The 26780-nt window shown below is 37.4% G+C and overlaps 2 protein-coding genes across 3 annotated transcripts in view; both read left to right on the top strand.

Moving 5' to 3' along the window:
* LOC125660806 (multiple epidermal growth factor-like domains protein 10) lies at window positions 1-23813 on the top strand. The gene is made up of 11 exons (XM_056146751.1): window positions 1-72; window positions 280-477; window positions 13526-13753; window positions 14772-14903; window positions 20050-20184; window positions 20836-20973; window positions 21302-21433; window positions 21537-21671; window positions 22313-22447; window positions 23291-23425; window positions 23510-23813. The coding sequence occupies exons 1-11, from the start codon at window positions 15-17 to the stop codon at window positions 23521-23523; spliced, it is 1440 nt and encodes a 479-aa protein (XP_056002726.1). The 5' UTR covers window positions 1-14; the 3' UTR covers window positions 23524-23813.
* The window catches only part of LOC125660787 (receptor-type tyrosine-protein phosphatase mu-like), a 16699-nt gene continuing 13513 nt past the window's right edge, over window positions 23595-26780 (top strand). The window contains exons 1-9 of one of the 2 annotated variants that reach the window (XM_056146742.1): window positions 23595-23613; window positions 23914-24025; window positions 24199-24302; window positions 24604-24797; window positions 24923-25010; window positions 25826-25902; window positions 25983-26019; window positions 26287-26384; window positions 26520-26651. In XM_056146742.1, coding sequence (XP_056002717.1) covers window positions 24021-24025; window positions 24199-24302; window positions 24604-24797; window positions 24923-25010; window positions 25826-25902; window positions 25983-26019; window positions 26287-26384; window positions 26520-26651 — 735 coding nt within the window. In that variant the 5' untranslated portion in view covers window positions 23595-23613; window positions 23914-24020. Of the gene's footprint in view, window positions 23614-23746; window positions 24026-24198; window positions 24303-24603; window positions 24798-24922; window positions 25011-25825; window positions 25903-25982; window positions 26020-26286; window positions 26385-26519; window positions 26652-26780 lie in introns of those variants that run through there. The other variant, XM_056146741.1, reaches the window with a different exon arrangement.

Here is a 26780-nt window from a genome sequence, read left to right as displayed (position 1 = left end):
GGAAGTGGACAATCATGGCGTTCTATCCGTTCTTCACCGGGTTGTTCTTCCTAGTTCCTGCTCACTCGTTTGGTAAAGTATAATTTGAAGAAATAATCATGATCAGAACCTTTGTTTTCCTCAAGTGTTAAATATGTATAGCTTTATGGAATCTGTAAATTTGTTCACTTTGGAGTCATCTCTGTGGAGGTTACTTAATTAATTGGTTTAAAGTAGACAATATACAGATATGTTTAGGGAATGGTGACCTTTATTTGTTTCTCTTATATATTCCACAAGTGAATCTAGCCAATAACAAGCAGTTCCCAAGAGCAACAGTTTCTACACATCAAGATTTTGAAACTTCACGTATACGACAAGTAATTGATAATGATGAGAATACCTGTACACAATTAAGCGATGACGAGAAATGGTTGAAAATCTGGCTTGGTAACGACGCCAATGTTGGAACAATAACTGTTAAATCTAACACACCTGGTGAGTTTGAGTTATACACTGTACATTGTATGTTGAAGTTTACAAACTACAATTCTTATAATTTTTATATGTAAATAATGAATGTATATACTCTGCACATGTTGTTACTTTCATCCTCTGAAGCGGACATACTTAAACATTTTTATGACATTATTCTACCCCACAACTTTACATCCAACCTTCAGCAAATTGGTATAGGAATGGTGTAATCCAAAATTGTCCCCATTTATTTCCAAGTCAAAAGAAAACCTGTTTAGTTAGCTGAAAGGAGACATGAGGATGGCATGTTTTATTCTGCATCTCGTACCTTAAGATGCTTAATCCCAAAAAAGCAATTAAAGTGTTGGCGTATTAACCACGTTGCCGGCCCAATATCTAAATGCAAAACTAACCTTTAAATACTCAAAATTCCTACAAGTGCAACCCAATATAGAATCTGAAATTCTAAAAAAAAAAAAAAAAAAAAAAAAAAAAATTATAAAAAGGAAGAAAATATTGACATCATTCTGATTTTGAAGATACCATAACCTCAAAATGAATTATTGTTAACCTCTTACTACCCTAAGAAGAACTTAAATATCACATATTTATTCAAATGGTATATTCAAATATTTGTTTTTCTGATAAGGCTGACAAATAAATCACATGGTGATGAAGGGGTACCTGCATTTTATAAACCTTTGAAAAATTACACCCCACTCTCTCTCGTGATCAAAGTATACTTTTAAAAAACCGTTGTCTAGATAGTAGTTTCGATCTTTATCAGTTGTATATGTACATTTTAGATTAAAGTACTGAAAGTACTGATGGGAGTTGATTTTATGTAGGTTTGCACCAGATGCTTCTGGAATTGAGAATTATTCCAAAATAATCATAAAAAATAGAGACATACACTCAGAAGTCATGAACTTATGGTGTATCTCTGTAACAATCAATGTGCAATTATTCATGTTTACATACATATAGACACTGGTAAGTTAAACACATTGTTCAGATTATGTTTTACTATTCCAACATATTATGTAGTAACACTCTTAAAATTGCTCATTTTTGTCAAAATATGTCACTACACTAATATTCTAGCACAAGAACATGTTTGAAAACTCCATACATAACTTAATAATTCTTTGGTTTATGCCAATTTTTCATTGTTTTTTCTTCTTCTACAACTCCTCTTAAAGATTGACACGACTTACACAGCTAAAACATTCCCCATTGCTTGAAGTGCAAGAACTTGTACTTAGATATGATATAAGCTATTTACGTATCCTTTATCTTTAAAATTATGTATGATCTTACTTAAAATTTGAAATTCAATTCCCAGAGCTCTATGCAAATCATCTCGGAAAATCTCAATGTACATAACTTCGTAAGCATCAACGAAAGGCAGTAAAATTGCTACAATTTATTCAATTTATAAAAATAGCCATTCAGTCGTAATTTTGCACATGTGAAAAGGTGAAGATAACGGACAGTGATCAATTTTTTCAATCCTAAACGGAATACAAAATTAAGAGTTGGACAAACACGGAGTCATGTATATACATGTATTAAAGGCTGGACCTGGCGCCTAGGAGGAGTAAGCACCCCCAGTCGACCGGTCACACCCGTCGTGAGCCCTATGTCTTGATCACTTAAATACATGTGATTGTGTACAGGACTCAATGTCCCACCCCCTCCTTGTATTTTTGAATGATATTCTGGGTGTATTTTTGATAAAATATGAAACTTCAGTCAGTTCAGTGGGTTTTTTGTAAAGGACTGATTCACGATTTCCCACAAAATTTTGTTTTTCACTTTAAATGATCGAAGTCTACAGGCTAATATGTTTAGAAGGTTTCACAAAAAAATAAGGTTATTCATCATGACAGAAGCAAGTTATAAAGAGTTTGTTATTTGTTTTAAAAACAAAGATTGAGGTGTGTTATTGTTTAAGAAGTTTTCAAAATAAATGGATATTGATCCAAGTTTATTAGCGTCCACTAGATAGGGGGGGGGGGGGGGGGGGGGGGGGGTCCCGAGCAGATTTTAGATTTTTATATTCCATGAATTTCCTGGGCTCTGGATATTGTAAAGAAAAACCAATTTTAAAACCACTTAAAAGTTGTTGTCTGTCTTGTTCGTAAGGGTAAGATTGTAATTCAAATGATAATTTATTGTAATTTATTGGTGTGGTAACAAGGCTATATAGATTGGATTGCCCTTATTTTTGTCCTATAGGGCAGTTGATTTGGGGATGCCCCCCCCCCCCCCCCCCCCCCCTAGATGTACCGGTGTCTTTACTTGCAAGGGTTGTGGGAGCAGGATCCCTTGTTGAATGCAAAACAGCAACCACTTGGTTTAAACCCCCTGTTTGCCCCAGAGTCTGGCTTTGAGCCTGGCCCACGAAATGCTGAGTTAATACCAGCTGTGTTAGAACCTGCAAGCTGATGAGGGGGGGGGGTTGACTTGGCGAAACAATAATGTACATCACCTACAATTCATAATTTACAATACGCCAGGATGATGAAGGGTGGCGCTCCTTCTTAAGGCGATATTGTGCATCATAACTAGCCCACCCCGTGTGACCCACTCTGCTGGCAGCTAAACGTTTGCTATGCATGTACTTGAGCATTTCTTGGGCTTTACCTGGAAATTTCTCCAGATAAATGGACATGTATAAAATGAAAGCTGTAGTGTTGTAAATAGATATAAGATACTGTTTCTCTATCATGAGTTGGCCACTTTTTCAAATAACTATTTCCCCAGTGATATGTGCATCAGTTCGTAGATCCCTAGCTTGTTTTAGGAGCAAAGCGAAATCAATAAAAGATCCCGCCCACATTTTTTTCATGCATGGCCCGTGGCACATGCACACCTATAGGGTCATAAATGCTAGTGGCTACTGCTGGGCGGCTGACTTGCACTTGTTCACAAACGCCGAGACCCCCTACGCACTGACCCGTTTCCCCAATACCTACTTCCCACCGATTTCCAGCATTAACGGAATTAACCTGAGGGGGGTTGCCCACTATGTGCTGTTCAAAATCAACGAGTATACCTAAGTTTACTGGGGGCGTGCTCCGAGAGACGTTACGATCTGTTTGTTCAGGTAACGGCTGTGACTCCCGGCCCATCAGCGTTGGTAACGAATCAGCAGCACTTGTGTCCGTAGATTGCCCCGGCCCTGTTGATACCGTTTGAACATGGCGGCCATGACTAGCCCGTTTTGAGTTCTGTTTTCCCCCGATTTCTGACGTTTTGGCCGCCTATCCCTCGGCTCAGCTTGATTTGAAGTTCCCCTTTTTCTACTTTTTGGTGGCATGGTGCTCGATGAGTGGTAAATAAAAGATCGATGGCAGTGAGTTTATGGCGTCCTCCTTGATCCCGCTAATGATTAAATATGGTTCGGTTCAGGCTTTGATTGCACAGGCAATGCACTTTATGCGGCTAAAGGTTAACAAGGCTGCAAGAGTTACCGCGCCTGCCCCAGAGTCAAAAGCATTTACCGAATACAATTCTTGATAAATGCCATTAATGGAATACTCAAATCTCGCATAGAAATCGTTTTAATTTAAATGTCGTAACAACGATCATTAGAAATGAATGAAATGTGCTATTCAGCCTGTGACATTAAAAAGAAAAGCAGCTGCACTTTGCTGAGAAATCCTATCGAAAGAGCAATTACCAACTTAAGAAAAATCTCATTCTAAATCTACTGATGATTCTTTGATTAAATGCATCGCTATCTGGTGCGCAATAATTTCTTCACGCTGTTCATTTTGCATCGTTATAACCTCACCACCTACAACGAACGGGAAGTGTGATGTTGATATATTTCTGTCTCGGCCCACTATTTTTTAAACAAAGACAACAAAAAAAACCGTGAAAAGGTTTACGAATACCATTAACTGCAAGAAAAGGTAAGAGGATACCGATGATAGTAAAAAGACGCTTATTTATTGTGTACAACGGCCGGATAAGTTAGACTTATATCATGTGAAATAGGGCGGGGTTCTCTAAGTGAAAATGGTAATTTAGATTTGGATGCAAAAAGAAGAAAAAAATAGATTTCCAATGTCTGGAAAAATCGTTGGAAACATATCTGAATATCTCAACTTTGTAGACTCTTAATCATGATTTCGAGCACAATGGTGTTGACAAAATGTCTACTGGAAGGTTAGATCAAAACAGAACAATATTTGATTATGATATAAAATGATATGGGGATTTGGAATCGGAAGATGTTAGTAGTTTATTATTATCATCATCATCATTATGCACACCACGCATGTGTGCGATGCATGCGCATGTGCTTCTTGATGGCATGCTATAACATAAAGTTTTGATTCTTTTATCATTTAATAACTTTTAAAGTGATAACTTAACAACGGTGCTGATTGGATGGGAAATTCGTTTGATTTCTGTATCCAAAAAATAAATCGTCCGGAGTTCACCTGCACTAAGCACGCAGTACTACTTTTCTCTGGAATGCGTCTTCCCCATATACGTCCGTTCTAATTTTAACGCCTTTTATAGAACGGGGATTTCCATACATGCATTATAAACGAAATGTATACGTTTGATGCTACCAAACCTAGTGATGACGTGGCAGAATAGTCAACTTGATGACGTAGGGCACTTACTGGTAGAAGTAGATTACGGTAGGCTATGTATCGTCTGCTTTACTTGTTCGATAACATGACGGAGCAAGCAGCGACTTTTGATCTGGCAAAAATTAATGAAATTGAACCGCTGTAGTGATTTTTTTTTTTGGGGGGGGGGGGGGGGGGAGATTTTTAGTATTTCTTGTCGGGCTCGGAGTCCTCTGAGCCTGCACGTGATTTGCTCTATCTCTTACCCGCGAACTCTAGGCAAGCGGACGTGTCTTGGAATACGCAGCATTGTAGTTGTTGTATTTGTTGACCCTTTATAAGTTGTCCTGTTTATTTGTTAATATATCTGTTTATAAGTGTTTTTCCGGTGTTCTTTGTGTATAAGAAATCACTTTATTGGCGTCGCCGGCAGGATATTTTGCCCACCTGCGCCTCGGATCATAGCGGGGGCCGCGTGGTCGCAGGTGGGAGCCATTTTGAAATGTTAGAATTTCTTAGTTAATTTTATTAGTTTACATGGTTAAATGTAATTATTGTGCCTTGTCTTGTATTATTCTGGTTTGTGGCTAGGCAGTGATTCTGATGGCCTGGTATTCTGGTCAGGTTAGTCTGAGATGGATAGGTGACGGGGGCATCCCGGGGAGTAAGGCAGTCGGGCAGGAAATCTTGGCGGGTACCCAAGTAGGGGATGCGGGGTCGCCGGGTGACAGGGGTATTCCGGGGGGGTGATGTTACGCGGGGCGTGACGGGCATTCAAGGATGGAATGCGGGGCCACATGGGGGACTGGAAACGGACCAAAATTACCAGCTAGATAGAATGGGTTCTGTCGTAGCTTCAGGTCAGGGACATGGGACTGGGTCAGTTAATCTGTCACAGGCGCTGGAAGGTCGGCTTCTACTGATATAGACCCAATTAGGGGCCATGAAAGAGGTTTTTGAGAATCAGATTGCACAGTTGACTAACACGATCAGTCAGGTAATGTCTAGGAGAAACAGTAGGGGTGGCAACAGTTCCATAGTAGTGGCTCAGCAGTTAGGGGGTGTCCTGGGAATGTAGGCAACTCTTCCCCAGGGCCACTGCCCAGGGGTGATTTGGGGGTGTCATCTTTAAATCCAGGTTGGGATACCTTGTCCGTAGGTCAAGTAGGGGAGGTACCCTGAACCAACTCTGCCAGTTATATTGGACGAGCAGGTTGGTTGTCCCAGCGTAGTGGGTGGGCCATGCCATAGAGTCCTCAGCAGTAATGGGTCGGTATCTTTGGAGAACACCTATTACATTAGCCGTACTAGTAGTGGTGGTAGTCATGACCAACCTCAGTCTCCCCATCATTTGCCCATCTATGCAAACGAGTTCCTCAGGGCCCCCATGTCATCAGTGTCATCAGTGCATCTCGCAGGGTCAGTCAGTAGTTGGTCCATCACAGTTGAAGTTGCAGACGAGTGAGGTGCCTGTGAGGCCTATGGGCAATGCAGATAGGGGTATGCGTTTCGGTCTCTCGCCAGTCAGACGTGGGATTAGACATAGCAGGTCAAGGTCGAGATCTCCACTCGTTAGGCATGTCAGTACAGAAGACTGTAAGGCTGCTAGTAGGGATGATCCCAAGTTGTCTAGTCAGTGTGTGTTAGTTGGTTGGTCCCCAAGGACCGGGGCTCAAAATAGGTCGGGGCAGGTGCTCCGTAAACCCTTATTAGGTAGCTCCATTACAGCAAGGTCAGTAGTCGACAGTGCATGTCGTGAGGTCAGAATGCCAGGGAAATGGAGTAGTTGTGTGTCTGTGGTGGGCAGTAGTGTTTTGTTGTCGACGGGTGTGGTTGTTCAGAGGGCCCGGAGTGAAGTAGGGGTCAGGGACACATGATCGGCGCAGACAGGGGTGCTGCCAGGCGCAGACGAGAAGTTGTGTGGTTGGCCGGAGGACACTGAGGCAGGTGTTAGTCACCAGGGTGGTGGGCTGGAGAACACCGAGGATAGTGTTGGTTGCCATAGTGATATGACTTCTCGGGGTAGCTCTGGGTGTTCTCTGGGTTTTGATGTTGACATGGCTGTTGATGTGTTCTGCGATGTGGATGATGATCCTTCCACAGTCGAGTCGGGGTGTCTGGTTGAGGCACGGTCTGTTGTGATCGGTATCTCATGTCTCTCAGCTCATGATCAGCTGAGTTTGAGTGGTTGGACCAGTAGTGCTGGACGGAGGGAAACTGATGTGGCACGGGCTCTGGTCTTGCATTCTCTTGATGGCCAGTTCTCGGATGCAGAGGACGAGTCTGGGGGCGAGGATGCAGTTGAGTGTCATGTTAGTGAGTCTGGATTATTCCAGGTTGGAATCGATGCATGCGCGAAGGTTTGTGATGAGAGCTGCGTTGGTATTTTATGCAATAGTGAAAGCATGCAGGCGTCAGTTGTAGTGCTAGAGACTGTTGCTGAGCGGCATAGTTTAATCATGACAAATTCCCCAGTCATGATTGAAGCAGTGGCCTATCAGTTCCCAGGGGAGTCTGTCCCCAAGGCAACTGACAAATGTACCATTGTGTGTTGGTCTGATGGAGGGTGTGTTGTGTCTGCGTCTCATGGAGATGACCCCGCGGATGCGGGGTTTGTGACTCTGTCCGGTTCGGCCTGGTGGGATAGTAGTGTTCCTTCCCTGACTGAGAGGCTTCCTCCTGATAAACTTCTAAGCAATGAACGGGATGGGTTTGTTGTTTGTGGCTTCGCGAGTTTCCATTGGTCGCAGGGTGGTGGCTATGCATCCCAGGTTCAACTGACAGTGAACCAGTGACAACCCAGGTTTGGTCATCGCAAGGGGGTACGAAAGAAAGTTCATGAGTTATGTGAGGGGTGTGAACTCCTCCATGCGCACAGTACCCCGAAATGCGGGGAAGGGTAGATTAGGCTGCAGTAACCCAGCCGTTCTCGGGCAGGGGTATTTCCTTGTGGTGTTTCTGGATCTGATGACCTGAAAGGTGTGATGTCCTTTGGTGTGATGTGCCGTGTCCGATGTCCGAGATGATACCTGTCCTGTGGCGTTTTCATGTGGAAAGTTTATGACCGTATGTGAGTCTGCAATGTGACTTAACTGTTACTGGATTTTCTGTGATGCGTTGTGTGACCGTGACTTCCTGTGTTGTGAACTTTTTGGACTGCTAAAGTGCTATGATTTTATAGAGTAAAGTTTATCATACTGTAAATCATAGGTGTAATTCATTCATTTATTTGTAGATTGTATGTATCTATTGTAAGCTACAGTGCTGCAGGTTCAACTTATCGGAATTTGGACATTCCTCCTCAAAATGGGGGGGGGGGGGTGTAGTGATTTTGGGGGGTGGGTGAATTTTTAGTATTTCTGGTCGGGCTCGGAGTCCTCTGAGTTTGCACGTGATTTGCTCTCTCTCTTACCCGCGAACTCTAGGCAAGGGGACGTGTCTTGGAATACGCAGCATTGTAGTCCTTGTATTTGTTGACCCTTTGTAAGTTGTCCTGCTTATTTGTTAATATATCTGTTTATAAGTGTTTTTCCGGTGTTCTTTGTGTATAGGAAATCACTTTACCGCGTTACATGGGGCTCAGTCAACGAGAGCAATTTAGATGAAGAGGTGTTGAACTTTTTACTCGATATTGAAATGGAGCAGAGTTGCATTCCACCGTTCCAACGACATAACCCGAATGCAATGCAACATACATCTAGTCACCACTTGTTCTCCTCCTTTATATCTATTTCAGCTTTTAACCATTGTGCCTTTAATTTGGCGAATAATCTATTTAATTCTGCACAGTAACTCTACCTCACCCGAACACACAGCCAGGTTTGTTGTTGTTTTCATTGTTACGTATAGGTATTCCTACGCATCATTGCAAAAAACGTTAATTCAAGCTTTTTTATAAGCGAAACTATTTGTTTTTCTATTTCAAAAATATAATTAGATGATAAGAAATAAAACTTATAATTCTTTATTTGATGAAGTTTTCCGTCCAATTTTCCGTTTGATACATGCATCAAATAAAGAATTATAAGTTTCATTTCTTAATTATCAATTACCCCAAAAAATAAAAATATTTCATTTTCATGATCGAATTTGGATCTGAACACATGAAAGGGGCTTGATGAAAAGTTTTCTTTATATAGAGTCGCACCTTTTGAAAAACGAATGTTATGTGAAGCATTGTTAATTGCAATCTGACTAATGTACAAACCTATATTATATAGGTCGCTCCGGTAAGTGAGAAAGTTTCCCAGTTTACTTTCGGAAGGTCGGTGGTCTCTTCCCAGGTACATTGTATTTGGGTTCTCTCTTCCACCAATAAAAACTGGGCGCCACCAGATAATTGAAAAAATTGTTGAGTGGGGCGGAAAACATCAATCAATTAATCAATCATTCAAACCAAACCGTGAAATGCTCTTAAGATTTTAATCATATTTGTCTTACCTCAACCGGCTTGGCCAGTTATAATGAAATTATGATCTCTTTGGCCATGTTAATCGCCTTTACGTGGTCTCTGTTCATGTGTATGATTTAACGATATTCTCGTTTCGATTTTCGTGAAGCTAATTGTTGATTTGCATGAAAGACCTTGTTTTCAGATAAATTGTTGACTGCAACAATATATTTTTATCTATCTAATTCGTAGAAAGAATCCAATTTGTATTTTAAGATGTGATAAGTGAATGGCTTTATAGAAAAACAAAACTTTCAGTAAATGATACATACAGCTATAAAACTTTTTGATATCATTCGACATGATGAACAGAATATCAAGAAATTATTTTCTTTTTTATTCCCTCTTTTTATTGAGCGATTTTAACTTTAAAAAAAATAATGGGTTCAACTTTGTGTATAAATAATGAAGATTACGTGAATCGACAGAGAAGTGCATAGAGAATAAAAGTGTGGTTGATTCTACACAGTTAGTAATGTAAAAGTGTAATTAAATGTTGATTAATCAGATATCATGGAAAGGCAATAAAATCATTTAAGAACTTGGTCGCAGCCCAAGGGGAAATATGCATTTATTTTAAATGGAAAGTTTTTTCACCATCTGAATGGCAATACAATAATTCAATCTCTCTAGGAAAACTAAATTGACATTTTATTCATTGCATGTACCGATTTTCTAATTTCTATTGTTACACACGAGGTACACGTGCTCTATCTGTCAATCAGCTGACGCTTGTTGTTAAGAACTTGGTCGCGCAAAACGGAGAAATGTGTATAAAAATGTGTATTAAAACCCCTGGCGTGTGGTTTGATTTTCATACTTATGACAAATTTGCTTGAAAACAACAAAATATTTGGGTTTTTGCATGAATATTTAATTTGATTCAGCATTAAATACATGTGACGATTCACGATATTTTCGGTTCGCTTCAATTTAACGCTAGCACTGTCATTGCCTATCGTTTGTTTTCCCGATTGTGGACACGTGTGTACATGTATCTTTGGATATGCTATATAATACGCAGAAAGCGCAATTTCAAAGACATCGACTTTTTTCTAAGCTCACTTTCAGTCCGCGGGGCCCGTGTTTTTGACCTGTACTGTATATGATGATCGGTGATATTCTGTCTGCGTGTAGGAATTTTTTGAATAGTGTGAAATATCGCTGTTGACATTAGATTGTATATCTAGTGTTATTTTGGTCATTCGTCAATGTACATACTCAATTGACCGTCGGTGGAAAAGTAAATTTTACAGAAATTATGCATTTAAACACGTAATACGTAAACGGTTTAAGAACTATTTGCTGCTAGCGCTGAACATTACATCTGTTTGTAAAGAAGTGCTCAGGTCCACACCACCTTGAACCGAGTGATTTCATAGAGGAATTGATAAAATCAACTCCCAATAACTCAAGATTTTCCTCTGTGTTAAATATGAAATGTACTGGAGTGTCTCTCTCTCATTAAACAGAATAAATCGCATTTTGATGTATTTTAGTTCATCTGAAACCCCATTTCTCTTTCTTTTTTATGCTTGAATGAAAAAATTAAGATCCTTGCGTTGTAGTGCCGACCTATCACTTCTGTCACATTTTCATATTATCTTTAAGACATAAATCTATATCTTAATATACATATAAATATCTTAATTGCTGTGATAAAATTTAGAAATTCATGTCAAAATTAAGTATTATCTCCCTCATGCATAGCTCTTATCCTTAGACGAATTTGACTCCAGATTTTGGCACTCTGTTATTCCCTAACATAGCTCTTACAAGTTTATTATTTCGGATTTCAAAAATTTCGGTTGAGCATCACTGAAGAGACATTATTTGTCGAAATGCGCATCTGGTGCATCAAAATTGACACCGTATAAGTTTTACATACATATATGTTGCATGTATATGATATATTATTATATCTTATTGTATCAACAATGATGTCGTGCACAGTGTATCATTCATGATATCAATATTTAAAAAATCCTATATTTGAATTCCGTATGTCCTGAGTTTGAAACTGCATATTCAGGGACATTGTCATTATTTCTTATTATTTACGTTGTACTTTTAATATATATGGAATCAAGAATGAATCTTGCTAAAACTTAGAGAGAAATTTGTACTTTTTTCAATTCACACCATTCGGTAAAATGTGTTTTTGATACAGTCCCCATAGCGAGTCAGACGTGTAGCCAGAAAGAAAATGAAGTGTACGCAAAGTATGGTAAGGGGTCTGTGGTCTGCCTTGAGGCCCCAGTGGGCCCAGGACAAAGCCCTGGTGGGAACCCAGCCCCCGGACGCTCCTGGGTTTTCCAATTGAAATCACATATTTTTGTGCACATAAACAGGATTTCTTGTCATTTTTAAAACCCAAAAGAATTCACATAATTATTTTCTAACGTGTTTTATTATGCTAACTCGCCGTGTGTACTTGGAATGACTTTACATTCATTAAACGATATTATCTCGTTGTTTTCGATTGCATGGTATCTATGGTAAATGTTACTGATAACAAAGAATATCCTAATCCACTTACTACATGTAAATATATGATGTGCATGCACATTGAAGTGATATTCGCCTTGATTCTAATGATTTGAAATTCAAAATTGACGTTAAATTTCACTGAATGGACAGTATGATGCTAATTAAATTATAAACCGGAAATATGAAAGGGAAAGATGACGAACAGTGATCAATCTCATAACTCCTATAAACAATACACAATAAAGATGTGGGCAAACACTACACACTATATAATGCAGTTATTTTTTACGCACACATATTTTAGCGGCAAAGATATCTCTCACTCTCTCGAAAATAATATGTACGCAGTTGCGAACTTGCGTATAGGCAGCTAAACGCCTGCTGAGTTGCATGGAATTATTTGTTTTGCGGTATATTATACGAACTAATTTTGGCGCGAAAAATGATTCAAGTTTTGTTATATTGGATAAAACGTAATCAGATCATATATTGACAACTGATATTACACATGGTGGCAGTTTTTTTAACGTCTTTAGATATTCACATTATAATTCACATCCACTTCCTTTCAAAACTTGCACATGAAAGGTGAAGATAACGAACAATGATCAATCTCACAACTCCCAAAAGCAATACAAAATAGACAGTTGGAGGAACACAGACCCCTGGACACACCAGAGGTGGGATCAGGCGCCTAGGAGGAGTAAGCATCCCCTGTCTACTGTACGTATTTGATTCAATAAAGATGAATATCCATAGGTACTATACCCACATATCAGGTGACACACTTTATTTTTGTGATTTGTTATAGATCTATTAACCTGAATCCATATTTGCTGAACAAAATTTATTTTTGTTCACACAAAATCGGATTTTGAGTATAAAATCTTAATAGTCTCATTTGGCGCCCCGTACCATGCGTGCAATAAAAAAGCAACTGCAAAACATCCAAAGGGTTTAATAGACAAGTTGATTTCCAATATTATGGTGTTGCTATATCGATTATATCCTGATCTCGAGGGACGGAGAAAAAAATGATGGATTTAGATAGGGACCTTTGTGATAAAATCAATTATTTGTTGTTACTTGTTAAATTTGTTATGTATGAAATATGGCTTTAGTAACCAATGGATCTTTGAACAGTGGAAAAAGTCTCAAAACCCTTAAGCTTCCGGATTTTTTACCCTCTGGGTCCCTACCAGAGCTTTCTCCTTGACCCACTGAGGGCCTTTAAATGGTTTATAAACCACCAGTCCACTCCCCACCTAAACATATCTTGGATCCACCGCTGAAAAGAATACTCCCACTTCTACCCTGCAAAATTAAAGCGCATAACTTGCAGCTTATTTACATCCCACTTTTGGTATATCCAGAGGTCCGTGTTTGCCCAACTCTCTATTTTGCATTGCTTATAGGAGTTATAAGATTGATCACTGCTATTTATCTTTACATTCCATATAGGTGTATTTTGCAGTCAATGGTTTTTTCATGGATTTCAATATTTAGATGTTTTATCTACATCTCTCAAATTCAGTCTCATGGAAAACTGCGATCACAATAAAAGCATACAATGATCCAACGTCAGATGTAGACAGAATACAACAGGATGGGAAGCTGTTTTATCCAATGAAAGATTCCTCTCTATTGACGTCATGGAATCTAAATATAACTGTCAACGATACATATAGAGGATTCTTCATATACAACCAGTCAACAAACGGAAACCTTGCAGGACTAGAGCTTTGTGAGGTTAACATTTTAGGTAAATATATGCAACACTCTTGTTGATAGCTTTTCCTTGTTTTTGCTTTGATGCTTTCAAATAGAAATCTACAAAAATAAATAACACATTGGCCTAGCCTCAGTTTATATTTGTGTACCAATAGCGATAAACGGTAGAATATCTGCCTCTTCTTGGACCGGTATTGTTTGAATTTATTAGCACATATCATATGCTAGATATGTTTTGCGAATATCGTTGATTTTTTTAATGCCAAACATTCCATTGAATTGTTTTGTTATACTGTGCGGGTGTTATGTAACTTCGGGGATATTGTAGGATCACTGAAATTCGTAGGGACAGTTTTGTGGTTTATCAAGATTTTATACTTCCATTAGGATAAAAGTCCATATATATCATTTTAGTGCATTGGAACAATATTTGAATTGTGTATCTACTGGTGGTTTGATATTTTTGAGATACAGATTCCTATGAAATCCTCGAAAATTGACTTCCACGAAATCAATTCCACGGTATTTAGTACACAGTATGTCGTATTTAGATATATTCAATTCTTCCTTTCTTTCATTCATGCATGAGTTCAACTTATTTCATCAATGATAAAACAACCTCCCACCCCGCCAAAAAAAAAAAACAAAAAAAAACCCCACACCACAACAAGCCATAGTAGGTATAACCATCAAATAGATCCAGACAAAATGTTGAAACACTTTATTAAAAAGTAAAGATTCTTTGTAGAGCAACGCCATCAGAATCACGTCACTAAAGCCGACTGCACAGTAACGAGATTGCTACCATTAGTAGCTGGGTACTAAGAATATATTTCAGAAATATTTATTCCTGATTTTGATAGATATTTTATCAAAATAAAATATTTGTTATGCATGTAAATTGTTAGAATTACAACACTCAGTGTAAACTGTAAAAAGTCATTTTCAACATTCGAAGATGCGTCCATAACTCTCCACATATACAGCATTAAGAAAACATGCATTGGAAGTGAACTATTGTACCATTGTGTTTAACTTCAAACACACAGGGTGCTTAGTAGACGGATATGGCAATTGCAGTACTAAATGTCCATCGAAATGCAAGGATAAGCACTGTGATGCATTTGACGGTAAATGCATACATGGATGTCAAAAGAATATGCAAGTTCCGGACTGTAGCGGTAAGATAAAAGTTTTTGGGAAATTGAATTGTATTTAGAAAATCACCTTCTATACTTCTCTCTATATAACATCTCTATATGATTACGGGGAAAAGAGTATTATATGACTTACAACAATCCCCCTTCACCACAGGAAAACATTCACATGTTAACGTTATTCACGTACCTGGAATATATGTTCAATACGCCGACTTCGAGTTGGAATAGTTTCTCAATACACCTTGCTTGTCGTAAAGGGCGACTAAATAGGGCGGTCCTTCAGATGAGACCATAAAAAACGAGGTTTCGTGTCACAGCAGGTATGGCACGATACATATATAAACCTGCTCAAATGGCAGAAGCGCTGAGCATAGGCCTGCATTTTGCAGTCCTTCGCCGGCAATGGTGGCGTCTCCATATGAGTGAAATATTCTGAAGAGGGACGTTAAATAATTTTCAATCAATCAATCGATATGCGTCCGAGTTATTAAAGAAATGAACATCCCTTTTGAGCTGTTCATGGTCAATATGAACGGATTTAGATTTGAGGCAAATCGCGCTAGCGATTCACTAAGAATTTGCCTCAAATCTAAATCCGTTCATATTGACCATGAACAGCTCAAAAGTGATGTTCATTTCTTATATTTATATTCATTTACTAAAACACCGTTTGTTTACATTGCTTCTATTTTGTTGCATAAAACGAACTCCTAGCCTCTGTCACGGTAGTTATTGTGACGTATGTCAACAAAGACATGACGTCACATTTCGTCTCACCCTGCCTTTTATCAACATTGCAAGGTGCACTGTATTTTGGAGGTAGGAGACCGCAAGATTAAGATGATAATCCACGTAAGTTTACAATCTTAATCCAAAGGTGTGGCTTGCGATATCTTTGTTACAGTTGTCCTATTTTTTTCAAACCATTACGCTCTCTCAGTCGCGTGCTTTAAGCAAGTTCATAATCCGTTCATAGTCAATGTGAACGGATTGTGTCGCGCGCTGAAATTGGTTGGTTCATAGAGGAAAATACGATTTGTAATATAAATATTTTGCTTTGAAGAACTTCCGTGCATATTAAGATGCAAAACAACTGATATAAATGCAGGTGTTGGAGAAGTATTCATCGCTGCATAAGTGAATATCCACAGTAAATTTCTCATACGTAGTTTCATCACCCAAATTCGACTGATACGAAAATATTAACAGCTGTGAATGAGAAACAAACTCCAAACGTACTGTGTGACTACATATGCCAGAAGTGGTGTTAATCAAATGTGGATTCTAAAGAATTCTAAAGAACATTTAGTAAACTTGAAATCGCAAACCTTTTCCCAACTCAGTTACATCAAAACCTATGACTTTTCAACACGTTATACGACCATTCCTCACGATAAATTAAAGACTAGAGTTTTTGACATCATAGACAGTTTTCAACTAAAATGGAAAACGGAAATATCCATATCTAGTGATCAGTCATCAAAAAAATACTTTGTTACACACCACTCTGATTCCACGCACATGGACTCTGAAGTTGAAATAAAAAATATGCTAGAGTTTCACATTTACAATATCTTCATGGTTTTTGGTGATCAGATCTTCCAACAATCTGTTGGAATCTCCATGAGCACAAACTGTGCACAGCGGGGTTAAGTAGCCCCGAGTAAAATAACAAGTAATAACAGCATATTCATATAAAAGTAAAATTCGTTCAAGCGTCACATATTTTTAGTAAAAATCCTTTGTCAATACCTAAACAAACATCGTATCACGTTGGAAAATCCTTTGCTTAAGTATTACGTCGTCATACAAGTGACGTAGATTTATTTTTATCCGCTAGACTTTTAGTTGTTTATCACCGTGGTACAGGTGAAAGATGTACTCAAATAATTTGCAATTTGGGCTTGATCTGTCGACATTGATATGGTAAATTTAAAGAGTGATACGGATCGGTACAATATCCTCTCAAATATATCAATTTCCATAATTTTAACTCAAATGTTGGGCATTTTCCACATTCACATCCAAATCGTATCTAAACGAGGCAAAATATTGTACCTTCCGTATCAAAATCCTAAATCTGCAACGAGTTACCTTTCTGAATATGCCTTGATCGAAATAAAATATCGTTATCTTTCACCTGTACCGAGTCGTTATGTACATGAGTTGGTTTCTTTATTCCAAATGACTATACACACCCGGGGTAATATCAAGGTCACAAAGTGATGTAAAGATTACTTTACAGTCTTTCGTGCACATCCTATATATAAAAATGTGATACATATATTATCGAAGAAAACTAGGGGGAGAAATCATCTGACAAACAGATTTAAACACATACAGCTTGAACACTAGATAACGGCAATAAATAGCGAGAAAATATAATGACATTTTCCTCACGATACAACTATAGACTTGTACGTCGTGACGTACTTCTATATTGTGACGTCATATAGTATGAAGTGCACCGAGGTACATTTTATGATGTTTGTTTTAAATTTACTCGGGACACCTTAACTCTGTTGTGTGTTCCTTTGCTAGCTAACCTGTTTCTATATTAATATGAAGCAGAATTTATTCAAAAACTTCTATGTGAGAACAAAAAATTTCTTGCTGTGGCCTTCAATTCGACATTTTGATATATCGGCGACGTTTTGTCTATTAAAAATAATAACTTTCATTCATATTATTCATATGACGATTCGATATATCCCTGTGAGCTCGAAATAACAAACATCACTGAGTCGTCCACTTCTGCTTCATACTTAGATAATTAATTGAAAGTAGACATTAATGGCAAACTGACAACTCAACTATATGATAAACGGGATGATTGCAGCTTCTCCATCGTCAACTTCCCATATTTATGTAGCAATGTTCCATTATCACCAGCAGATGGTATTTACATTTCTCAACTAATTCGATAAGCTAGATCTTGTTTTACGTATGGTTAGTTTTTAAATCGAGGCAAGCTACTGACGAACAATTTGATTGTAGAGGAGTTTCAACAGTCTCAATTGACGTCAGCATTTCGCAAATTATATGGTTGTTATAACGATCTAATCCGTCAATACAACCTATCATCGGGTCAAATGCTGTCTGACATGTTTCATACCGATTGTTAGGCCGTTCTTGGCACACTGATTTTGACTACGGATACTCTGATTACCTGATCAGGATATAGGGTTCACGGCGGGTGTGACCGGTCAACAGGGGATGCTTACTACTTTTAGGCACCTGATTCTACCTCTGGTGTGGCCAGGGGTTCATGTTTGCCCAACTATTTATTTTGTATTGATTGATCAATGGTCGTTATATTCACCTTTCATACGCAAGTAAATGATAAGTAACCAGGGTGGAATTAAATTAATATCTATTTTGTATTGCTTATGAGTTATGAGATTGATCACTGCTCGTTATCTTCACCTTGCATCCATCGAATTTTCATATTATGTCATTTTGTTGCCCATACGTATACTACCTGGATTTTACTTGCAAATATGACATTTTTCTTTTATGATTCCACTTCCGTAAAGCATTTTTTTCTCGAAATTTTATTGAATTATGATGGAATGCATTGCTGGTCGCGGTAGGTCAGTGATATTGCATTCGCTTCTTAACCGGCAGGTCGTGAGTTTGATTGATTAATTGATGTTTTCCTCCACACTCAAGAATTTTTCAGTTATTTGGTGGCGCCCAGTTTTTATTGATGGAAGAGAGAACCCAGATACAATGTACCTGGGAATTGACCACCGACTTTCCGAAAGTAAACTGGGAAACTTTCTCACTTACCGACGCGAGCAGGATTCGAACCCGCGCCGACAGAGGTGAGAGGCTTTGTGATTTAGAGCGCGATGCTCTAACCACTCGGCCACGGAGACCCGCTTATGTCAAATACCTAAGACATAAACATTGATATTGATTGCTCATTCGCCAAACGCCCAACATTTAAAAGCGAGAATCAAGGGTCTTTTGGATACGACATTAAAAACGGAGGTCCCAAGTCTGAATTTATAATACTTTCCCTATAACTGTTGACGTCTCAACATCAGTGAACAATCCTTTACTGGATGCAAGGTGAAGATAACGAACAGTGATCAATCGCATAACTCCTATAAGCAATACAAAATAGATAGTTGGGCAAACACGGACACTGGGCACACCAGAGGTGGGATCAGGTGCCTAGCATGGTGTAAAACAAGATATAAACCTTATCAAGATTGATGCACGTTATAAAACCTTTACTGTACTCATACTCAAACTTAGTAATGTTTATTTTTTGTACTCGTCTGAACTTATACTTGAAATATCTTCACCATGTACTCCTTTCGCTTAAGATAATGATTTTATGAAAGTTTTATAACATTCACTTTTGAGTACGAGTACGATTTAGAGCAAGGCGTTTGAGTTTAAGTGTGCTTAATGTAGTTGTAACATGTTTCACTGCATTAAAAATTCAATATAACGGTTGTTAAAGAGACACAAACTGTGAAAGTCATGATAACCATTTTGTCTCAAAATATCTCAATGACATAGGATTATTTGTAATGACTAATTAAACATTTATTTTGAGGGGAAAACACCACGTGGAACTTGATAAAACTTAGTTTTTAATGTAAAGCAATCTGCTCTTTCTGGGCACCTGCTCCCATCTCTTGTGTGTCCAGGGGTCCGTGTTTGCCCAGCTCTATGTTTTGTATTGCTTATAGGAGTTGTGAGATCGGTCGCTGTTCGTTATCTTCGCCTTTTATATACGGGAAAGATGTTGTTTTGCAATACAATAATTATCTAATCACTAAAATCCTATTCACGTGCCTGTTTTGAGGTTAAACAGTGTTTGAAAGAATAAGTGGATACTGTTGCTATTAATGAAATATATGACATATAAAGTAATTTTCATTGAATTCAAGTTGTTGTAACAAAATGACAGCTAATATCCATTTAAACTGTATAAATGATTTTATTCGGCATTTTTTACTCTTATATACCCAGTAAGTAACTCCAATATAAGTGGGGTAGACTGCACTTTGAGCTGAACTATTCTTATCATTGTTGAAAATATGGACCGTATCAGGTTTGACGATAATGGATATTCGATGTGCCGGATGAAAACATGAAATGTAAACGTGGCATCTGCTTAATTCCGGAATGTCTATCTAACATGTAGAATGTCAAGATGGCTATTATGGAATGAACTGTGAAAACGTCTGCGGAAACTGTATGAAAGACAGTCCATGTGATAAAACAAATGGGATATGCACAACTGGCTGTGAAGGATTTTGGACAGGCGTAATGTGTAAAGGTAATATACAACATACTGGAACTAAATCAATGTATGGGTAGGACAGAATGACATCCACGTTTGATATTTTTTTTTCATTTTCCTTTTAAGATATAAAGCGGGAGTATACGATAGTGTATGCCATTTCATCATGGTATTTCATCTTTTAAAAACCAAGGAAATATTTTAATGTTCTTACTGATGATGTGAGAATCAATTGAAATTATTGAAATTGAACTCATTTGTACATGTTATTAATTAATTGGAATAATTTGTAGGCATACGTCTGAGATGCCATAGTCCCGTGGGGATCCGGGTTAGAATAGGTCCTCAGTACCCCTTGCTTGTCGTAAGAGGCGACTAGATGGGGCGGTCCTTCGGGTGAGACAGCAAAAACCGAGGTCCCGTGTCATTGCAGGTGTGGCACGATAACGATCCCTCCCTTCTCAATGGTCATAAGTGCCGAGCATAGGCCTATATTTTGCAGCCCTTCACCGGCAGTGGTGACGTCTCCATATGAGTGAAATATCCTCGAGCAATATTCTATTAATATTCTCGTTAAACAATATTCAATTAATCAATCTGACATGCCATATACTTTGTTATCTTGAATCAGTCTATGTTCTGTATGCTTGGATATATAAACTATGCACTACGTATTCCTCTATTTAGAATGTAGACCTAATTATTACTTGTTCAACGATACCTGTCAGAGATGTGGACATTGTAGTGGAAATAAAACATGCAACAATAGAACAGGGGTGTGTGTCAATGGATGTGAGGAGAACTGGACGACAAATAAATGTGATGGTAAAATGTTTACACCCTTTCCAATTGCATAGATGAAATATATAAATTATACACTATTCATATTTGATGTCACCCATCCATGTGAGCAAATTATGCCACACAATTTTTAACAAACGTGTTTTGAAATCAAATAACCACCAACCTAGCTTATGTGCAAGTGTAATGAAAGTAATTTGTAATACTAGAATAGCATATATCCAACACCATTTCCAGTTAATGAAGATGAAGCATCTCATTGGTATGTTAATAATTCAATTATGATCTACACATGTTGAGAGTATCCTACGTGTATTTCAACATAAACCTTTGATTTTTTTCGTATCCAAAGTTTGTGCTGACGGTAAGTACGGACAGTGGTGTAATGAAACATGTGGACACTGCCTCAATGGGACTTGTAATAAAAAGAACGGAACTTGTGAGAAGGGATGTCTTCCGCAATGGCAAGCATCACTATGTAAAGGTTAGTAACCGTGTGTGAACCATTAGCGCCACGTACGTATAAATTACATTGCTTTGAGTTTTTCGATTTCTTTATGGTATTCGATATTATTTTACTAATCTAGAGTGCCAAGATCATTACTATGGAGAGAATTGTACAATGTCATGTGGTAACTGCGTTGATAACAAACCCTGTGACAAAGCTAGCGGAGAGTGTCCACAGGGATGTACCGGACACTGGGATCCTCCCCATTGTACGGGTGAGTCCTTTCAATTTGAAGTTTGAACCCATTTTGGACATAATTTAAACAGATACGCAATCAGTAGGACCATGAATGATTTCCGCCAGTGGTGCATTTGCAGTTTAGTGCATGGTAATTGAGAATATTCATGTTAAGTATATTGTTGGTGATTAACGTTTCTGTGAGGAATCCCTGCGGTGCAAAATATGAAACAAAATATGAAATCCACAAATGAATGGACAATGTACAAACCTACAAAGAAATCAGCGATTAATGGTACATTTTAATCTTTGTTAATTATAATCAAGACGATTAAGATATAGAACAAACAGAGTTATCCAAAGTCATAAGCAGTATGTACAGAACGATCTAACAATTGGTATCAAGCATGCCAGACAGCATTTGACGTAATGACAGGTTGTATTTCTAAATTAGATCGTTATGGCGGTCATGATTTCGAAATGCTCGTTTAAACGAGTGTTGAAGACCATGTAAGAACGAATAACGATATAATATACCTTTTTTAGTATTTTATTGAATGCAGAATGCAGAAATAATAACTATTGCAAGATTGTACTGATGTTTTTATACACTTTGTATCTATAATTAAGTCTACAATGAGTAGCTCAAATAACTCTCTTTTTTCTTATTTGATGTAGACTGTAAAAACAATTACTTTGATCAGAACTGCACTTCTGCATGCGGGCATTGTAAACCAGGTATGCAGTGTAATAAAACAACTGGTGTCTGTCCAGACGGATGTCAGTACAACTGGAATGGGACCAGATGCAACGGTATATATTGTGTCAGTTTCCTTTTTAGACCATGATAAAATATCAACTGCAAGAATCGGACAAATATGTTAAAAGATGATACAGTCTACAACGTATATGCAATTCATGTTAAAACACTCGTGATGGCATGCATGGATAAAACAAATCAGTCTGAACCATAACGCCTTAGACCTAAGCTGTATAAGGTATATGATGTGTGTCCTCCTACGATACAGACAGTGTTCATTGTGATATGTCTGAGTTTCATCCCATTTCCAGGGGCCTATATTAACACAATCCTAGCCTTTTCTGGTTCCTTTTGAGAGATTCTATAGCAACATAAGAATATGGAAACACAAAGCAAATGTTTGCCTTACATAAATATCGAGCATTCAATCAAGTCTTTCAGGCAAATAATATTAACCTCACTGAATAGGCATAAGTTGAATACCATAAAGGTCAATCATGTTCAGGAAACATAAGCATGAACTTCGCAGGATCAGTTAAACTAAGACTTGTGAGTTTCCATAATGTTTTCCATAGAAATAAACAAACAGGTTTCATTTATCCTTATTTGAAAGCCGGAAAAATAAATTGGCGATTTCATGTCTAAGGGTTGAATTTGGGGATTTTAGCATGTTTCTGGAGCATGTTTTATTATTTCCACTATCAAGTAAAATTGGTCTGGTGGGATAATGCAAAAGAGACTAATACAAATATAAGTTAAACATGAATGTATAATCTTTAATGAAATACCAATTCAAAATCAATTATTTTCAACATAGCTTTTCTGAATCTAACCTTAGTAATTAAATTTCATACGATAAAGAGTATATATAATTACCATTCATCTATCGATTTCAGTGTGTGCTGATGGATTCTACAACCGTGACTGTTCAGCAGAATGTGGGACTTGCAAAGATGAGGCACCATGTGACCATATGACAGGAAATTGTACTGGTGGATGTGAGGGAACAGGACAGCCACCTCTATGTAAAGGTATCAGATACTACGTGTAGATATTTGCTGTGTGAAGGAAAATCAATCCCGTCTCTGTGTAAAAGCGGTGGATTCTGTTTGCAGCAATTGGCTGCTGAAACATACGTAACTGAGAATTTAAAGGCACTTTGTCAGTGCCGACCATGCTTTAGTGTCCAAATGTACCAAGGACACATCGCTTATCAACGGTAAGATGAAAAAGATGAAGATAATGAATGGTTATATTGCAGGGTAATTTTGCTGTACAACAAGTTCTGTGATTGGGAATTGAAATGGTTTTGTTTTAGATAAGCGATTACAAACGCATTCATTTTTCAATCAAATAATATTGATGACCAACATCTGCTTTGCATTTTAGATAACATAACCAATAAAGCTCCAAAGTGACGACCATGTAGCTTCCAAAAGAGTGTTTAATTTTGTAATTTCGGAATAGCCTTACTCACAATATTACTATATTGAAATAATGTGTGAGAAATATGCCGTAGATATTGCAGAATCTGCAGACAATGAAGATAGTATTGGCGTTAAAGTCGGAGGATCTGTCGGTGGTGTTTTGTTCATTTGTATATGCATAATCGCTGTTTTGGTAATCATGAGGTGAGTAATCTATAAATTCTTAACCAATCACATATCTTTGTTCCAAAATTCAATTTTGTGAGTTTGATAAAGATATGATTTATATTGGTTATATGCATATGTTTCCGAGATAAATGGAAACATTTGTAAATACATACCGGTATAAGGAAATTCTTTGTTTGTTTTGTTAAAAGACGAAGAAATAACGCAACTGAAAAATCAAGGACTGAAGAAGAATTCCAAAATCTTCCGAAAAATGCGAGAAAGACGAGAAAAAGAAAATGTGATTATTCACAAGGTATTGATAACAAATTGCATTCTTACTTTTTTCTTTAAAGAAAAAAAAAATATTGGAACAATATCCTGTTGAACACATTGCATCATAATAGCATTTATAAAACAATGCGCATATGTTTAAGAGGAGGTACAATCGTAAGCTAATAGACAAACATCGTTTTGTACTTGATAAACATTAACTGAGTTTGAAGCCAATAGTCGAAATATATTGAATGGGAATCAACATTTCAAAACAATTTCACTCTGCAATGTTAAACGGAACTTTTAATGTATATGTATTAGTAATTTTCGTCTAATTCCAGAAGTCCATTACCAAAATAGGGACGACATATCTAATTGTGTCAACGAGGTATCTGTTACAGAGGAACACCAATCAGAGGGCGGTTACTATAACATTACACCAAAGGACACCTGTATGAAAATCGAAAACCTCCACCGATTGATTACAGAAAAGGCCAACAACAAAGAAAATAATATGTTTATTGCAGAATTTCAGGCATGCCATATGACAGTTGTTTTCTATTCATCTGTTTCTTTAATCTAAAAAAATCATTTTGTAAACATATCAACTGAAATTCTTTGTAAGAAAATATGAAGACATTTCTGTATATGTTTTTATAGGAATTGCCATCAGCAAACACTGACATTTGTACCTCAGCACAGAAAGAGGAGAACGTAACGAAGAATCGGTTTAAGACGACGTTTCCATGTAAATAGTCGTCTTGAATGTACATATGTAGTCAGATGACGAGAGAGGGAAATAGACTGAGAGAGAAATAGATAAATAGAGAGAGAGAGAGAGAGAGAGAGAGAGAGAGAGAGAGAGAGAGAGAGAGAGAGAGAGAATCGTAGAATGTGAAATAAAAATTTAAGGTGAACATATAAAAGATATATGTAAAAATGGTGTAGGTTTTATAATCTTCGCTTTACAGGAACACCGGTGGTATGATTGTCTAAATAATCCTCATTCTTATAGGGAAATTTTGCTATGAAAACGCTTTCATATCCTCCAATAGAATTTCTGTAATCTTACCTGGCAGGTGGAAATTACCAAAGAATAGAACTATATCAATTTCAAGCAAACCATCACACTCCATTTTCATCATTCAAGCTACTATTTCAAAGTTTTGCCTTTATCTGTTTTCAGCACATATATCTAATGATCACATATATTACCCTTTCCCTTTGTCTATCCCATCATACGCTTTATAAATTGCCAACAACACTGATATGATGACATTCCTGTAAATTCTGCACAATATCCTCACGATAAGTATATTTGACTTATGACATAACTTTAAGTATGCCGAGTTGAATTCTGCTATGCTAAGTTGTGGATATGCTGGAATCATGTTAGAATCATTAAAGGAGGAAATGTATAGCCCGATTGGGTAATCATAATATGTAAAAAAAAAAAACAAAAAAAAAAACAACTGTAAAAGTAAGCATGTCATGATGTGTGGTTTTCTTCCTTTTTTTCTAGTTCAGAAATGAGATCATCCTATCTCTGATATTTACTTGTAGATGAACACTCTCGAATTATTCTGAAAGAATCATGGAATGAATCGGACAATGATTACATCAATGCAAATTATATAAAGGTATATAAACAAATTAATGCATATCATTCATTGTTAACTGATTGGTAGATTCCTTTAATATAAATGTTATCTTTCTGTAGGATGTAAAGGATGAAGAGAGGTACATTGCATCGCAAGGTATGATATCTATTGTAAATGTTTGGAAAATGTTAGTAATATAATATAGTACTTCTAGTAGTGAAGTATTGGTTGTCTACAATATGTATTTTGGAAGAGGAAGTCCAATTTTATTTGGATCCCCATGGGACGTGCAAAGTAGACAAAAGACCCACAACAACAATGAAAGGTGAAGATAACGAACAGTGATCAATCTAATATAATACAATATATAGACTATTTCTTATTCTTAACAAGCCAATGCATCAAACGTTTGTTATCACACAGGTCCCAGGAAGAACACCACGGCGGATTTTTGGAGAATGATATGGCAAGAAAATATCGGAACAATCGTGATGCTAACAAATATTGTCGAGGGAGGAAAGGTACGCGTTTTCCGGACAATAACCAGATATCTGATCCCAAACATAAACCACACATCTAGATTTAATGGGCAATGCAAACCGGTATTGAGTTGTTAACTATGATATGCTAGTAATGGCTTTTGTTTTATTGTCTAGCACAAATGTTCCCGATACTGGCCTGAAGAGGAAGGTACTGTTTTTGAGGTTGGTCCTTGTACAGTACGATTGACGAAAGAAACCGTTTATGCAGCATATATAATCCGATCCCTGCTCGTTCACAGGGAGGATGTGAGTTTGGTTTTATGTATTTAACGGAATATTGATTTGGTTATATTGCTAAATGAAGTTATCGTTGATACAGTATCCACGATTCAGGAACACAATAAACAATATAAGAAAACGAATCTAAATCACTTT

The sequence above is a fragment of the Ostrea edulis genome, chromosome 8 (assembly GCF_947568905.1).
Source record: "Ostrea edulis chromosome 8, xbOstEdul1.1, whole genome shotgun sequence".
Taxonomy (NCBI): domain Eukaryota; kingdom Metazoa; phylum Mollusca; class Bivalvia; order Ostreida; family Ostreidae; genus Ostrea; species Ostrea edulis.
Note: the sequence above shows the minus strand (reverse complement) of the source record. Positions and strands in the feature narration are given on the sequence as shown.

Excerpts from the sequence above, each read along its gene's own strand:
- LOC125660806 (XM_056146751.1), top strand. The coding sequence starts at position 15 with ATGGCGTTCTATCCGTTCTTCACCGGGTTGTTCTTCCTAGTTCCTGCT. Across the intron at positions 478-13,525 it reads TGTTAAATCTAACACACCTG|TCTCATGGAAAACTGCGATC; the intron begins GTGAGTTTGAGT and ends TCTCAAATTCAG. Across the intron at positions 13,754-14,771 it reads TTGTGAGGTTAACATTTTAG|GGTGCTTAGTAGACGGATAT; the intron begins GTAAATATATGC and ends TCAAACACACAG.